Here is a 16,462-nt window from a genome sequence, read left to right on the forward strand (position 1 = left end):
AGAAAGTGCCCAATAAATATATATATATATTATTATTTGTAAATAATAGTAAAAACGCATCCTCGGTGTGATTATTCAAAGAGTGGATGAATGAGACGTGTATTTGTTGAGTGGATGGGTGACTGGGACATGGGTTCTACCACTAGCGACTCTCCAGGTGAGAGGACTTAAAAAGTTTGTTGAGAACAATCTGAGAAAAGTTTCACTTCAGATGACGCCGGGAATGTAAACCATTTTCTCCTCCATCCTAACTCGGAGCCATTCCTGCTTTCTCCGCCCAGCTGGAATTTTTGAGGCGAGAAAATCGACTCGCTCGTGGTTCGCCCGCCCACGCCGCTCGACTTGTTGGGGCTGGGCTCTTCTTCGCGGAAGTGGATAGGAGGCGGTTACGGTTGCTCGGCCAGGGCGGGTAGGGGTGGTGTTGCCGTCATGGCTGACCCCGACTCCCGGTACCCTTGCTCCTCGATCGAGGACGACTTCAACTATGGCAGCAGCGTGGCCTCCGCCAGCGTGCACATCCGAATGGGTACGTTGTCCCCTCTCCAGTGCCTCCCAGCCGCTCGTCCGCAATGGTCGGCCTTTAGATGCCGACTTCCGGCTTCAGAGGGACAGCGGCCATCTCCCGGGACTCACAGGAGAAAGAGGGCTGAGCTCCCTGCTCTCTTTCTCCGGGGACCGGAGGACTGGCGCCCTCCTCCGGGAGTCGGGAGAGGCGCTCCCTCCCCTCCTAGCGGGTGTAGGAAGGCCCAGGCCCAGAAGACTTGCGGCTCCCCTCTATGCGCCTCGGATCCCCAGCGGGCGCCGCGGTGTAGGAAGGGACGGATGGAAACCGCCGCAGCCTTAATTTGGCATCTTGAAATGAAAAGAAACGTGGTGGAAATGAATCAGTTGATCACTGTGACGTACACACGACCTAATGCTTTTGTTCTGTGGGGTGCCGCGTTACATGTTTATATTTACAGTCCTGTGCTAGGCTGTAAGCTCCCTGACGGCACTATTTCCTGTCCGCAGGGCCCAGAATGCAACAGGTCTTTCTGAGTATTATTGAGGAAGTTGCTGAACACAAAAGCTTCCTAAGTCAGTATGAATGTTTTAAGTTATTACGTAGTAGCCAATAGGCAGCAATTTTTGAATTTAAAATCCTTAGCTTCATCCACGTGGAAGCCATTGTCTCCTCTAGTTTGGCCATTTGATCACCAAAACTGCCCCAGACTTTCAGCCTGTCTAGGCAGCTGGAACTTGTTCTGGAAAAGGAAAGATGAAGATAGTTCTGATGTGCTAAGAATCTTGGTGCCTAGAACTTGTTCTGGAAAAGGAAGGATGAAGATAGTTCTGATGCACCAAGAATCTTGGTGCCTAGCATTTATAATTTTGGAATTGAATTTTGAAATGATTTTGGCAAGTTAATTCAGCTTTTTTTTAAAAAAATTGTGGTAAAATACAGGTAACATAAAATTTACCATCTTAACTATTTTTAAGTGTACAGTTCAGTAGTGTTAAGTTATTCACATGGTTGTGCACTGTTAAAAGCTTTAGACACATTAAATCTAACAGTTTAAGCAGAGAATGATTTGTGAATTGGGCAGGTCCCGGAACCAGAATAGGTTCAGAGTGACGAGTGCTGCCCCTTGGTGGGAGAAAATTTATGGAGAGAGAAAGTAAAGTGATGTACAGAAAATGGAAGTGAGGTACAGAAACAGTTGATTGGTTACAGCCTGGCTTTTGCCCTATTTGAACATGGTTTGAACACTTGGCCGTCTTTGGTCGGCTGAAACTCAGTGATCGGTTCAAGCGTAGGTTACAGGTTGTTTACACATTCAGTTAGGTTATAGTTCACTATATACCGAGAACCCCTAGGCCGAACTTAAAATATCTAAAGGGATAACTTTAGACTAAACTTATACACCATCGAATATCCAGAACTTTTTAATCTTGCAAAACTGAAACTCTGTACCTATTAACTCTCCATTCCTTCCTTCCCCCAGTCCCTGGAACCACCATTTCACTTTCTCTCTTTGTAAATTTGGCTTCTCTGATACGATCAGTATTTGTTTTTTTGTGATTGGCTTATTTCAATTATCATAATGTCTTCAAATACATCCATGTTGTGGCATATGTTAGAATTTCCTTTTTTTTTTGAGACAGGGTCTCACTTTGCCACCCAGGCTGGAGTGCAGTGGCAAGATCACTGCTCACTGCAGCCTCTACCTTCTGGGCTCAGGTGATCCTCCCACCTCAACCTCCCAAGTAGTTGGCATTACAAACGCAGGTCACCATGCCTGGCTAATTGTTTTGTATTTTTGGTAGAGGCGGGTTTCTCCATGTTGCCCCGGCCAATATTGAACTCCTGGACTCAAGCGATCCTCCCACCTCAGCCTCACAAAGTGCTGGGATTACAGGCATAAGCCACTGCATCTGGCTGCAGAATTTCCTTTTTAAGACAATAATAATACTTTGTATGTATATACCAAAGTTTGTTTATTCATCCATTGATGGATATTTGTGTTGCTTCTACCTCTTGACTTCTACCTCTTGACTGTTTTGAATAGTGTTGTCATGAATATAGGTGTGCACATACCTCTTCAAGACCCTGCTTTAATTCTTTTGAATATATACCCAGAAGTGGAATCGCCAGATTGTGTGGTAGTTCTATTTTTAATTATTTAAAGAACTGCCATACTGTTTTTGATGGGGGCTACATCATTTTACATTCTCGCAACAGTGCACAACGGTTCACCTTATTCTACATCTTTGCCAACACATTCTGTTCTTTTCTTTCTTTTTTAAAATGAAAGTAGCCATCAGATGAGTGTGAGGTGATATGTCCCTTTGGTTTTGATTTGCAATTCTCTAATGATTTAATGATGTTGCACATTTTAAAAATATGCTTGTGGGGCATTTATGCATTTTCCTTAGAGAAATGTTATTCAAGTCCTTGGCCCAATTAATTTTTTTAAAGCAATTTTAGGTTCATAGCAAAATTTAGCAGAAAGAAGAGTGTTCTTATGTATCCTTTCTGCTTTTCCCCAAGCCTCTTGCACGAATAACATTCTGTACCAGAGTGGTACATTTGAAATTTAAGACTTCTATTTATCAAAGAACACAACAGAGTGAAAAGGCCTATAAAATAGGTGAAAATATTTGCAAATCATATATCCTATAAGGGGCCAATATCCAGAATACATAAGGAAATCCTACCATTCAATAACAAAAAACAACCTGATTTTAAAGTGAAGAAAGTCAAGAGAATAAGATAGACTACATACTGGGAGAAAATATTTGCAAAAGAAGTATCTAATAAAGGACTGTTACCCAATATATACAAAATAACTCTTAAAACTCAACAATAAGAAGACAAATAGCCTGATTAAAATACAGGCAAAAGACTTGAACACATACCCTACTAAAGAAGATTCACAAGGTTGGGTGCAGTGGCTCACACCTGTAATCCTAACACCTTGGGAGGCCAAGATGGGAGAATCACCTGAGCCTAGGAGGTTAAGGCTGCAGCAAGCTGTGATTGTGCCACTGCACTCCAGCCTAGGCAACAGAGTGAGACCGTGTCTCAAAAAAAAAAAAAAAAAAAAAAAAGGATCATAGATACCAGGATTTATTATTGGAGCTCTGTTGTATTCCATTGGTCTATATGTCTCTGTCTTTATGCTATTACCACACTGTTTTGATTACTGTGGCTTATGTAAGAATAAGTTTTGAAATCAGGAATGTGAGATCTCCAACTTTGTTGTTCTTTTTAAATATTGTTTTAGCAATTTGGGGTCCCTTGACATTCCATATAAATTTTAGAATGGACTTTCTAAATTGGAAAACTGATGTTCATACTACCCAAAGTAGGTTACTTTGGGTAGTATGAACATCAGTTTTCCAATGTACAATGATGGATGTAATTCCATTTATTTGTGTCTTCTTTAATTTCTTTCATCAGTGTTTTGCAGTTTTCAAATATGTCTTCTTAGTTTATTCCTAAGCATTTTCTTCCTTTTGATGCTGTTGTAAATGGAATTGTTTTCTTAACGTCTTTTCCAACCTTCTCATTATTAGTGTATAAAAATGTAACTCATTTTGCACGTTAATTTTGTATCTTGCATCTTTGCTGAATTCATTTATTCTAACAGTTTATGGAATCTTTAGGGTTTTCTACATGTAAGGTCATGTTGTTTGTGAACAGAGATAATTTTACTCCTTTCTTTCCAATATGGATGTCTTTTCTTTTTCTTGCCCAATTGTTCTGGCGAGGACTTCCAGTACTATGTTGAATAGAAATGGCAAAAGCAAATATCCTTGTCTCATTCCTGATCTTAGAGGAAGAGTTTTCAGCTTTTCACCACTTAGTAAGACATTAGCGCCGGCTTTTCATATACGGCTCTGGAGGCCAAAAAAACTCCATCTGGGTTGCTAATCTGCCTTGTTGACTTCTGACTAACCCCAGTTCCAGGAAACCCTCTAAGATTTCCAATTTATCTGTGGTTCCTTGTATAAGAGTATGTACTTACCATAAATCCTGACCTTAGGTCAAAACAACCTTGATGTTATCTTCCTCCAGTTGTCCTACAGTCCCTTCTGAATCACCCTTTCACTCTGGTATATAAACCTCTAGGTCAGGGGATTTATGGCCCATAGATCCACCATCTTTTCTCTGCCCAAGACAGAGACACAGAGATGGCTTCTGTTCTTATGTCCCTATTAAATGTTTTTTTCTAAAAAAATGGATTTGCCAGCCTCTCAGCTTTCTTGGAATTTGGGGGTAGATTTGCATAGAACTGCTACCATGGAACAATGGCCTTTAATATGTTGAGGTAGTTTATTTCAATTCCTACTTTATTGAGTGTTTTTATCATGAAGGGTTGTGGAATTTTGTCAAAAGCTTTTTCTGCATCAGTTGAGATGATCGTGTTTCTTTTACCCCCAACATTCTGTAAATGTGTTGATTGCACTGATTAATTTTCATATATTGAACCATCCTCACAGTCCAGGAATAAATCCTAATTGGTCATGATCTGTAATCCTTTTAATATGCTGTTGAATTCTGTTTGCTAGTATTTTGTTGAGGATTTTTGCATCAGTATTCATCAGGGACATTGCTCTGTAGTTTTCTTGTAGTGTCTTTGGCTTTGGTATCAGGGTAATGCAGGCTCCGTAAAATGAGTTTGGAGGGTTCCCTCCTCTTCAGTTTTTTGGAAGAGTTTGAGGATTTGTGTTGAAGCTCAGCTTTCTAAAGTATATGTCTCTTAAACCAATAAGGCATTCTTAGATTCTGTCTGATAGGATTTGGCTCTGTGTCCCTACCCAAATCTCACCTTGAATTGTCATTCCCATCATCCGCATGTGTTGTGGGAGGGACCAGGTGGGAGGTAATTTAAGCACAGGGGCAGTTACTCTCATGCTGTTCTTGTTATAGTGAGTAAGTTCTCACAAGATCTGATGGTTTTATAAGGGACCTTTCCCCCTTTTGCTTGGCATTTCCCCTTTCTGGTGCCATGAGGAGAAGGACATGTTGGCTTACCCTTCCGCCACGATTGTAAGTTTCCTGCGGCCTCCCGTTGCTGTGGAAATGTGAGTCAATTAAACCTCTTTCCTTTATAATTACCCAGTCTCGGGAAGTTCTTTATAGCAGCATGAGAACGGACTAATACACCATCTAACTGTAAAATGAACAGTGACAATGTGATACATTAGAGTAATTAACAACTGGTACTGCAAGAAATAGGAATGCGTAAGAACTGTCTAACTCATAGATACCCCAAGGAGAAAGAGAGTCCCTGCTAGTCCCAGAAATAAGGAAGAGAGAGAATAGGTCACTTCAGGAAAGGACAGGGATAGAATATGGCAGCTACTGCAGCAAATTAAATGACTAGAGGTGGTATCTGGTGTGTGAATAGAAGGCATTCATTAGAGAGGCCTTGGTGACTCAAGGTACTGCCATTAAGGAAACATTTGAACCATTAACGTAACATTTAATAAATAAAAATATTTTTTGGACAACCCCTTTCTAATGTATGTAAAGACAGTGAGGTAAATAAAAGTTTTGAAAGTCACAGTTACTGTTCTTAAGGCATTAGTTAGGTTGGCCACTAGCCAAACTGATCTATGCTAGCAGCTTAATTAAATTCTAAAGTGCCAAGTTTGGAGGGTGTTTGGGGAAGGAATCAAGAGTGTGTTGTTGAAGACAAAATAAAATAAAGAGACAAAGCTGTAAATTAGACATTTTGTTTGGGAATAACAAAATTGCAACTTGGGGTATACATACAGATCGGGGTGGTCTGAGGAACAAAGAGAAGGTTGGGGATTTTATTAGAAAGAACAATGTTACGTATTGCTTTGCAAGAACCTTCACTGGCACTAGAGAAGCATTTGGGAACTGGCAAACAACTATTTTGATAGTCACAGCAGGTTGTTTCAGCAGCTGCTAGGTAAAACTGTGCTATTCACCCCGAATGAGTTTTCCCTCAACTCCTCGACTCTGATTTAGTTGGGTATGATATATAATCACTTTTACAGTGTGAACTGGAATAATCTAGGAGAGCTGTAAGAGGAAATGAAATCCCAGTGGAGGACTGAGTTTGCATACAGTAGTCCCTCTTTATTTGTGGCAGATACATTCCATATTGTGTTAATACAATAGCTATTAATGAGATAGAACAAATATAACAATATACTATAATAAAAGTTATATGAAGTGGTCTCTCTCTCTCTCTCTCAAGATATCTTATTGTAGGTGATATTTCCAGACTGTAGTTGACCATGGGTAACTGAAACCTTGAAAAGCAAAACTGCAGATGAGAGAGATCTACTGTTTGTGAAGGGAATTCACAGGGTGGAGATGGGGGAGACAGAATTTGTGATGAGGCATGGAAAGGTGAGAATGACATGCCATACGTTATAGTGAGAAGAATGGTCTTTTTTTAGTGATGTTGGGGAATAGTACAGTGTAGTAGAAAGACCCCTGGATTTAAGGGTCTGAAAATTAAACACAGTCCTGGTTGACAGCAATGTAGAGAGGCAGGTTACTTTGCCTTTCTGATTCTTAGATTCCTTATCTGTAAAAAAGGCATAATTGCTGCTCTTCCAACTATACTAAGTGGTTTTAAGGGTCAGGCAATTATTTCATTTTAAATACTCCTCCAGTGTTGGCTTCCCAAAGTGCTGTGATTACAGGCATGAGCTAATGCACCTGGCCTATAGACTGTTTTAAGGAAAGAATTAATTTTTTTCTTGATTTGCTTCTACATCCCTCACGTCACAATAACAGAGCTGATTGCAATACCAGATACTCAGCATTTGTTCACCATAAATATTTAAATTATGCAGGAGCATTTTACTTAGGAGTTCTTATCACTAGGTCGGTAACTTAAGCTGACTACACCGGTACTAAATAAGTGGTTCTCATTTGCCTTTGGTGCGTTACTACTTAAAAGGTTAAAAATGATCTACCTAAATAAATAAATAAATAAAGCCGCTGGGTGCAGTGGCTCACGCCTGTAATTCTAGCACTTTGGGAGGCTAAGGCTAGCAGATTGCCTGAGCTCAGGAGTTCGAGAGTAGCCTACGCAACACGGTGAAACCCTGTCTCTACTAAAATACAAAAAATTAGCCAGGCGTGGTGGCATGTGCCTGTAATTCCAGCTACTCAGAAGGCTGAGACAGGAGAATCACTTGAACCCGGGAGGCGGAGGTTGCAGTGAGCCCAGATCACGCCACTGCACTCCATCCTGGGCTACAGTCCCCGACTCAAAAAAAACAAAAAACAAACAAACAGAAACCTAGCTGCTTGTAATGTGTATATTTTCTGAAAGATACTTTTTGAATGATATACATCTAAAATGTCAAGGTTCACTGGTGGAAAACAACAAATCATGAAGCTACAAAAAAATTTTGTGAGAAGGCCCCTCTGGGAAGTGAGGAGGCTTCTGCCTGGCCGCCGACCTCTCCGGGAAGTGAGGCGCCCATCTGCCTGGCTGCTGCCCTGTCTAGGAAGTGAGGAGTCCTTCCCTCCGGCCGCGGCCCTGTCTGGGAAGTGAGGAGTTCCTCCGCCCGGCCGCCCAGCTGACTGGGATGTGAGGAGCGCCTCTGCCTAGCTGCTGCCCCCTCTGCCCCGCCGCCTCCCTGTCGGGGAAGTGATGAGCGCCTCTGCGCGGCCACTGCCCTGTCTGGGAAGTGATGAGCACCTCTGCCCCAGCCACCGCCCCGTCTGGGAAGTGAGGAGCGCCTCTGCCCCAGCCACCACCCCGTCTGGCAAGTGAGGAGCGCCTCTGCCCCAGCCACCGCCCCGTCTGGCAAGTGAGGTGCGGCCTCTGCTTGGCTGCCACCCCGTCTGGCAAGTGATGAGCGCCTCTGCCCGGCCGCCACCCGTCTGGGAAGTGATGAGCGCCTCTGCCCGGCCACCGCCCTTTCTGGGAAGTAATGAGTGCCTCTGCCCCAGCCACTGCCCCGTCTGGGAAGTGAGGTGCGGCCTCTGCCCGGCTGTTACCCTGTCTGGGAAGTGATGAGCGCCTCTGCCCGGCTGCTGTGCAACCCAAGTGTGAGGTGACAGCCTTGTGTGTGATCTTTCTGCCCTCCCCAAGTTTGCATTTTCAACATTAAAGTTTACTTTTTAGTTTAAAAAAAATTATGTGAGAATGTATTTGTGAGTATAGTCTCTTGAGCACTTTTACAGTGCTGATTAAACTAGTATATATAACTAGTGTATTGTAATATATATATGATATAGTCTGTTAAGCTAGTTTATTCTGCAGTAGTCTTTCATAGTTTCATAGTATGTATATACCATAATTTATGTAACCATCCCCACTTGATGGTTGTTACCCTTTTTTTTTTATTCCTTCAAATAGTGCCTCAGGGAACATCCTTCTATATCTTTGTAAATTTCTCCATTATGACTTTACTATAAATTTTTGGAAGTGAAATGAGTCAAAAGAGTATGTGCATTTTAAATCTGATTGATCAGTTCTCTAGAGAGATTGTACCTTCAGCAAACAATATATGAGGATACTTTCTGCACCCTCACCCACACTGAATATCATCAGACTTTTTCATCTCTGGCAATCTCGTAGATCAGGGATGGTGAGCATTTTCTACAAAGGGCCAAATAAGAAATATATTCAGCTTTCTGGGCCATAAGATCTCTGTTCCAGCTCCTCAACTCTGCCATTGTGCAAAAGCAGTTGTAGAGGATACATAAGTGAGTGCGATTGTGTCCCAATAAAACTTCAGTTACAAAACCAGGTAATGGGCTGGCTTTGGCCCATGGGCCATAACTTTGCTGACTCTTCTGGTAGGTAAAAATGATGTAATCATGTGTTAATTTCCATTTCTTTTAGCTATGTGAGTGAAGGTGGGCATTTTCCTTTGTTTACAAAACTTGACTAGGCTTTGTCTTAGATGTTAGGGATCTAGTGGTGACCACACAGACAGTGTCTCAGACCTCCAGAGTTGTCATTTGGATGAGGCAGTAGGAAAGACAGACCCTAAAGAGGTAAGCAAATAATCCCCTAGCACTGAAGGAAAGAAACAGGTATGAGTAGAAACTAGAGTTTAGGGTGGCAGCTATTTTAGTTAAGGAATGGCCAGAGGAAGAACTCTTAAGGGAAATGGCAGGTGGCTTGTATGAGAAGGAGCTAGCCAGGCAGATTAGCTATCTATTGCTTTGTAACAAATTGCCCCCAAATTTAGTAGCTTAACATAGCAAGTATTTATTACACAATTTCTGAGTGTCAGGAATTTGGGAGGGTCTTACCCAGGTAGTTCTGACTAAGGGTCTCTCATGAGGCTCCAGTCAAGATGATTGGCCAGGACTGCAGTCACATGAAGGCTTGACTGGGCTAGGGGATCTGCTTTTGGGAAATTTCATTCCCATGGCTATTGACTGGAGGCCTCTGTTCCTTGCCACATGAACCTCTCCACAGGGCTGCTTGAGTGTCCTCATGACATGGCAGCTGACTTCCTCCAGAGCAAGCAATCCAGGGGAGAGCAAGGAGGAAGCCTCAGTGACTTTTATGACCTAGTCATGGAATCATACAAATCATTACATCTTCCTTATTCTATTAATCAGAAGCAAGTCACTAAGTCCAGTCTATTCTCAAGGGGAGGGGATTTAGGTTCCACCTTTTGAAGCTAGTGCCAAATAATCTGTAGCCATATTTTAAACCACCACAGTCTTCCCTCTGGTCACAAATTACTTATCTGTCTTCCATATGCAAATTAAGATCCTGCATAATACCCAGTATAGCATCATCTCAAAGTCCAGAATCTCATCATCTAAATCAACCCCAGGTGTTGATGAAGCTCACTAGGTGTAGCTCCCTAGGTGTAGTTCCTTAAGTACAGCTCCACTCAAAGATTTTTATACTCAACATCCAGCGGTGGATAATATGAGGTGGTATTTTTGCCAATGTAATTCTTCAGAAAACTTTGTAGGTGTCTTGTGATTCTTAACTGGGTTTCATTCCATTCAATAATAAAAGCCACACCCAAAAATGTCTTAGCATGAACTTTGGCTGAGACTGCTCAGTGAAAACTTCCTTAAGCTTCTCAAAAGCCCTATTGTTTGAAGGTTGTTTTTTTTTTTTTTTTTTTGAGACAGTCTTGCTGTGTCACCAGGCTGCAGTGCAGTGGTGTGATCTCGGCTCACTGCAACCTCTGACTCCTTCCGTCTCCCTGGTTCAAGCGATTCTCCTGCTTCAGCCTCCCGAGTAGCTGGGATTACAGGCACATGCCACCACACCCAGCTAATTTTTGTATTTTTAGTAGAGACAGGGTTCCACCATGTTGACCAGGATGGTCTTGTACTCCTGACCTTGTGACCCACCTGCCTTGGCCTCCCAAAGTGCTGGGATTACAGGCGTGAGCCACCGCACCCGGCCTGAATTTTTTTTTTTTTTTTTTTTGAGGCACAGTTTTGGATATTTGTGAGGTCTTAACTAAGGATTTTACAATTATGCTCTTTATGTATTTTTTGATGTCCCTGAGTCAGAAGGCTTTCATCTTTTTTTTGAGACGGAGTCGTGCTCTGTCGCCCAGGCTGGAGTGCAGAGTGCAGTGGTGCAATCTCCTTGGCTCACTGCAAGCTCCGCCTCCCAGGTTGAGGCCATTCTCCTGCCTCAGCCTCCTGAGTAGCTGGGACTACAGGCACCCGCCATCACGCTCAGCTAATTTTTGTATTTTTAGTAGAGACGGGGTTTCACTGTGTTAGCCAGGATGGTCTCGATCTCCTGACCTCATGTTGTGCCTGCCTTGGCCTCCCAAAGTGCTGGGATTAGAGGCGTGAGCCACCGCGCCTGGCCCATCTTTTCGTTTTAACAGTTCTTCCTTTAGCTGTGTATCTCTTCTCTTACATTTTAGTATAAGCAACAAGAAGCCAACAGGTACCTTCAGCACTCTGGAAGTCTCCTTAGTTTGATCACCCACTTGATTAAGCACATTTTCTACTTTTGATGTTACCATAGCTAACACTGTTGCTCAACTTTTCCTGAGTATATAATAAGCATTCTCTTTCCTCCAGTTTGCACAAAATTTTACCCACTTTCCTTTAAGCTGTCACCTGCAGCAGCCTCAGACACATTAACTTTCTACAAACAGTTTCTTCAAGGCTCTTTTAGCCTTCATCTCACCGATCTGCCAGCTTCCATCTATTACCTGATTCCAAAGGCTGTCTCCCATATTTTAGGTGTTTGGTATGGCAGCACCCCACTTCCAAGTACCAAGATATATATTAATTCTGTTTGTGTCACAAATTACCCTAAACCTTAGTGGTTTAAAAGAATAAACATCATCTCAGTTTCTGAGAGTTAATAATCTGGGTGGTTTTAGTTTAGAGTTTGTCCTAGGTTGTGGTCAAGATACTGGCTAGTGCTGGTCATCTGGAGGCTTGACTGGGGATGAAGGATGTGCTTCCAGACAGGCTACTCACAGGGCTATTTATATGAGTCCCTGGTTTCTCACTGGCTGTTGGCAGGAGACCTTACTTTCCTCTCACATGTGTTTTTCCTTAGGGCTGCCTGAGTTTCCTCACAACATAGCAGGCCTTCCCTGAGTATGGATTCTTAATGGGGTGCTATTGACCCCATTAGGTGACAGTTGGTTCTTTAGAGGGATCTGAAGATCTAAAAAAACTTAAGATTTATAATGGCATATATCCTTCCAAAGGGTGATGGTACAACAGATATATAATAAATTTGTGGCATTAAAATTTTATTGAGGGGGCTATTAGGAAAAAATACCTGGAAGGCTACTTACATGGGGAATAATGAAAACAAGGTTGAGAAACACTGTCCCAGAGGTAATGATCTAAGAAAGAGCAGGAGGAAGCCGTAATGCCTTTTATGACTTGGTCTTAGAAGTAGCACCCTGCCACTTTTCGCAGCATTCTTTTTGTTAGGACCCACTTGAAGGGAGTGTCAGAGAACTGTGACTTATCTTAAACCACCACTTCATGTAAAGAAGGATAAGGGCATTCTGAGTAAAGGAAACAGCAAGTGCAAAGGCCCTGAAGCAGGAAGGTAACTAATGTGGGTAAAGCATGGTGAGGAAGAGGGAGAGTGCTGAGATGAGATTGGAAAGGTTCTACATCATGTAGGACCTTGTAGGTCCTATAAAATCTTTTGCATTTTATTTTAAGTGAAACGATTATTTAAGTATTTAAGCAGAGAGTCACATGATATGGTTTACTTTACAAAGAGATCACTTTGACAGTGTGTGGAGAAATAGGTGGGACAAGAGTGAAAGCATGGGGACCAATTAAAAGGTTCCTCCAGTGGTCCAGGTGAGAGATTAGGCACACTTTGACTAGGGAGGTAACAGAGGAGACCAAAAGAGGCAGATACATTGCACTTTCAAAGGTAGAACTGCAGTAGTTGCTGATAGATTGGGAACAGGGAGGGGGTAATCAAAGATAACTTCTATGTTTTTGGCTTCGAGGATGTTGGTGCTGGTTGTTGATGAGAAGACTGGGTGAACAGCAAATTTGGATAAATGAAGAGCTCCAATTTTGGCCATGTTAAGTTTGAGATGTCAAATAGAAGGGAAGAAATCAGGACTTAACAAAAATTGGAAAATTTGAGTAATATTCTTTTCAGGTTGAATCTTTTATATTTTCCTGAAAGCTGTATATGCATGTCCTTTGCTACTTATATTATTCACAATGGGTGTCAATACTGCTTTTGCCTGGGATTTGGCTTATGATACTAGAGTATAGAAAAAGTTGTGGTCTGCAATATCTGCATAAGGATAATTTTTTAGTATGAACTTAAAGGCTTAGCACAAGTTTCTTTAAAATGTTTTGAATTGCAATAGGAATACATATTGCTGGTATCTAAAAAACACAGATTAGTAAAGAACTGAATATGAAAATTATCCTTACTGCGCAGGGTATACGAACACCTGGATGTATGTTATTCTAGTCTTTTATTATATATGCACTTGAGTACATACACAGATATACAAATAAACATTAGATCTTAATGTGCACATTGTTTTGAACTGTAAAACAGTTTTACAAAATGGTAAGAAATAACACTGATTTTCACTGCTTGCGAATACCTATCATATGGATTGGCTTTGAGTTACATGAGGTACATAATAGGGTATGAGAAGTAAAGAATACATTCCAGGGCCAGTCATGGTGGCTCATGCCTATAATCCCAACACTTTGGGAGGCCTAAGTGGGTGGATCACTTGAGCCCAGGGGTTCAAGACCAGCCTGGGAATGTGGTGAAACCCCATCTCTACAAAAAATACAAAAAAAACAGCTGGACGTAGTGGCATGTGCCTGTAGTACTAGCTACTGGGCAGGCTGAGTTTAGGAGAATTGCTTGAGCCCTGGAGACTGGAGCTGCAGTGAATCATCACGCCACTGCACTTAAGCCTGGGCGACAGAGTGAGACCCTGTCTCTCTCTCTCTCTCTCTACAGAGTGAGACCCTGTCTCTCTCTCTCTCTCTCTACAGAGTGAGACCCTGTCTCTCTCTCTCTCTCTTACACACACACACACACCCCATCCTGGTGTGGTGGTGTGGGCCTGTATTCCCAGCTACTTGGGAGGCTGAGGCTAGAGGATGGTTTGAGTCCAGGACATGGAGGCTATAGTGTAAAGAATACAATTTTTTTTTCTCATAGTCCAGAAAGATCCCTTGCAAGTGTAATGGCTTGACCTTTGGTTTAATAATTAAATTTGCAGAAAGATAGCCCAAATAATATTGTCCATGCCAGTAGTATATTCTTTACCCTGCTTTTATGAAAAAGATAGAAATGACTTCCCAAAGCTTTCAGACATGAGGGCCTTTTTAAGAAAGTAAGTGGTAGATCTGTTGTGGAGTTGAGAACTGTTTATCTCTAAGCCAAAATACAATGGACACTCAGTGTTCTTATGAATCATTGGTTAAATTATATGCCCAGTAAAATTTGTTTAAGACGTTAGGAAAAACTCATTCTAGATTTTGGAAAGAGTGCCAGAGGGAAAAATTAAGATTTAATATTTGGGCATTTTGATGATTAAATACTTAGTATTCATGAAAATTCCCGTATTCTTGTGAAATATATATTTTTATTTATTTATTTTTAACTTGATATTTGGCTGACATGCCATCAAAGGACTTCACCCTTCCTTGGAAAGCCAGGTCTTTAGTAGGAATGTATTTCAAAAGGAACATCCACCATGTAATGCTCATCTACCCTGAGCATTGCCATGATAGGCAAGAGACAACATCACATTTTCTTTTGTTGGGTAAAAGTCATTCAACATGCTTTTTATTGCCTGCCTGATCATAGTCCTGTAAGTAGTGGTGCCATTATTCTGTTTCATTTCAGAATAATACTTTTTCTCTTCCCTGACTAGTAAAATTCACCCTTCATTAATTTAGTAAAAATTTATTTAAAAGCAAATAAAATTTAATGACTGTTTATTCAGTGCCATCCACTAGGCTGAGTGGTGGGAGTAAGGAAATGAATTAGGCTTGTTCCCGATTATTAGGGAGCTTTCGGTCTTTACAGTGTAAGGGGGGTGAAGGACAAGTAGACTTACCAATTATAAAGTGATTAGTGGTATGTTTAGGGTTCCTCAGGAACATGAAGGAGAAACATCTAATTCAGAATGGGGAACTGAGAAAGGCTGGATCTTGAAAGATGATTTGTAGTTAGCCGGAAGTGTGAAGAGAGAAGGTGGGAACTGTTATTCATGTTTTATTTCTGAAGATAGTAGTGATTTCTTGGAAGTTCATTGTATTATTTGTTTCACTGTGTATCAGAAGACTTTAATAATAAGCATTTAATCATTAAGCCTTAGAGGTGATTTCTGGCCATTGATAACAAAATATTATGAAAGTAAGGATTTTCTATTGTATAGAAACTAGAGGCAGGGGTGCTATAAATGAGAAATAATAATAGATGAGTGAAAGTAAGTTTATATATTACTTGCCTTTTCAGGATAAGTTTCATTTGGGGGAAACATTTTTACTATTTTTGAAATTAAGACATAAAACAACTTAGGTTTACATGCTTTCTATTTCTCCTTTTTAGATTCAAGATATAATCATTCTTTTAAAATGTTCTGCTTTTAGTCTTTTGCTATGTTGTATCCTGCTGTGTACAACTAGGCATTTAATACATTTTTCATTTTGATGAAATCATTTACATTCTGGCCCACTAATTTTTTTAGGCTCATGCTTTTTGTAGGGAGCTTTAGATATCTCTTACAATTTTTAAATTATTTTGGAAGCTTTGTATTCTTGTCTAATTTTAGTTATATATTACATTATTAGGATGAAAATTAGGAAAGAATACATGTAAAAAACAATTTTTTAAAGAGGAAATTTGATTGTACTGTTCTATGATAAATGCTTAAGAAAATAGTAATGTATTTTGTTTTCTCTTTTAGCCTTTCTAAGAAAAGTCTACAGCATTCTTTCTCTGCAAGTTCTCTTAACTACAGTGACTTCAACAGTTTTTTTATACTTTGAGTCTATACGGACATTTGTACATGAGAGGTAATGTAATGAGATGATAATGAATCATTTTCAGACATTGCATATGATCAAAAAGGCATATTATAAACAAAATCCACTTTTTTGCGTATTAACTTTTGAGGTTAAAATGTAAAAAAGGTTCATTAACTCTTATAAGCCTGATTAGTTTTTTTTGATGAAGAAAAATATTCCACAACATGGTATTTACCTCTGAACTTTTTAGCTTTAGTTTCTTAGGGTTAAACCCTCATCTCCTGGAATAGTATTAAGAATTTTTTCTGCATGCCATTTTAAAAAATCTTAATTTTAAAAAACTTTATTAGACTATATTCCCTGTGCTCAAAGCCTAAGACAGTATTTGAAAAATAAATGTGCATTCATTTTGCTTTTGGCTCAAGACTAGGATAATTTCACCAAGAAGTTTTCAAAAGAGCTCCGCATGATTCATCCCTAATCTTTAATCAGGATGAATGATAATTATTTCCATGATAC

General features: G+C 40.7%; 1 protein-coding gene across 1 annotated transcript in view; it reads left to right on the forward strand.

Moving 5' to 3' along the window:
- The first annotated feature begins 313 nt into the window (after nucleotides 1–313).
- Nucleotides 314–16,462, forward strand: part of TMBIM4 (transmembrane BAX inhibitor motif containing 4) — a 32,627-nt gene continuing 16,478 nt past the window's right edge. Inside the window, exons 1-2 of the mRNA XM_010379998.2 lie at nucleotides 314–526; nucleotides 15,883–15,991. Coding sequence (XP_010378300.1) covers nucleotides 430–526; nucleotides 15,883–15,991 — 206 coding nt within the window. The 5' untranslated portion in view covers nucleotides 314–429. The remainder of the gene's footprint in view (nucleotides 527–15,882; nucleotides 15,992–16,462) is intronic.

The sequence above is a fragment of the Rhinopithecus roxellana genome, chromosome 10 (genome assembly GCF_007565055.1).
Source record: "Rhinopithecus roxellana isolate Shanxi Qingling chromosome 10, ASM756505v1, whole genome shotgun sequence".
NCBI lineage: Eukaryota > Metazoa > Chordata > Mammalia > Primates > Cercopithecidae > Rhinopithecus > Rhinopithecus roxellana.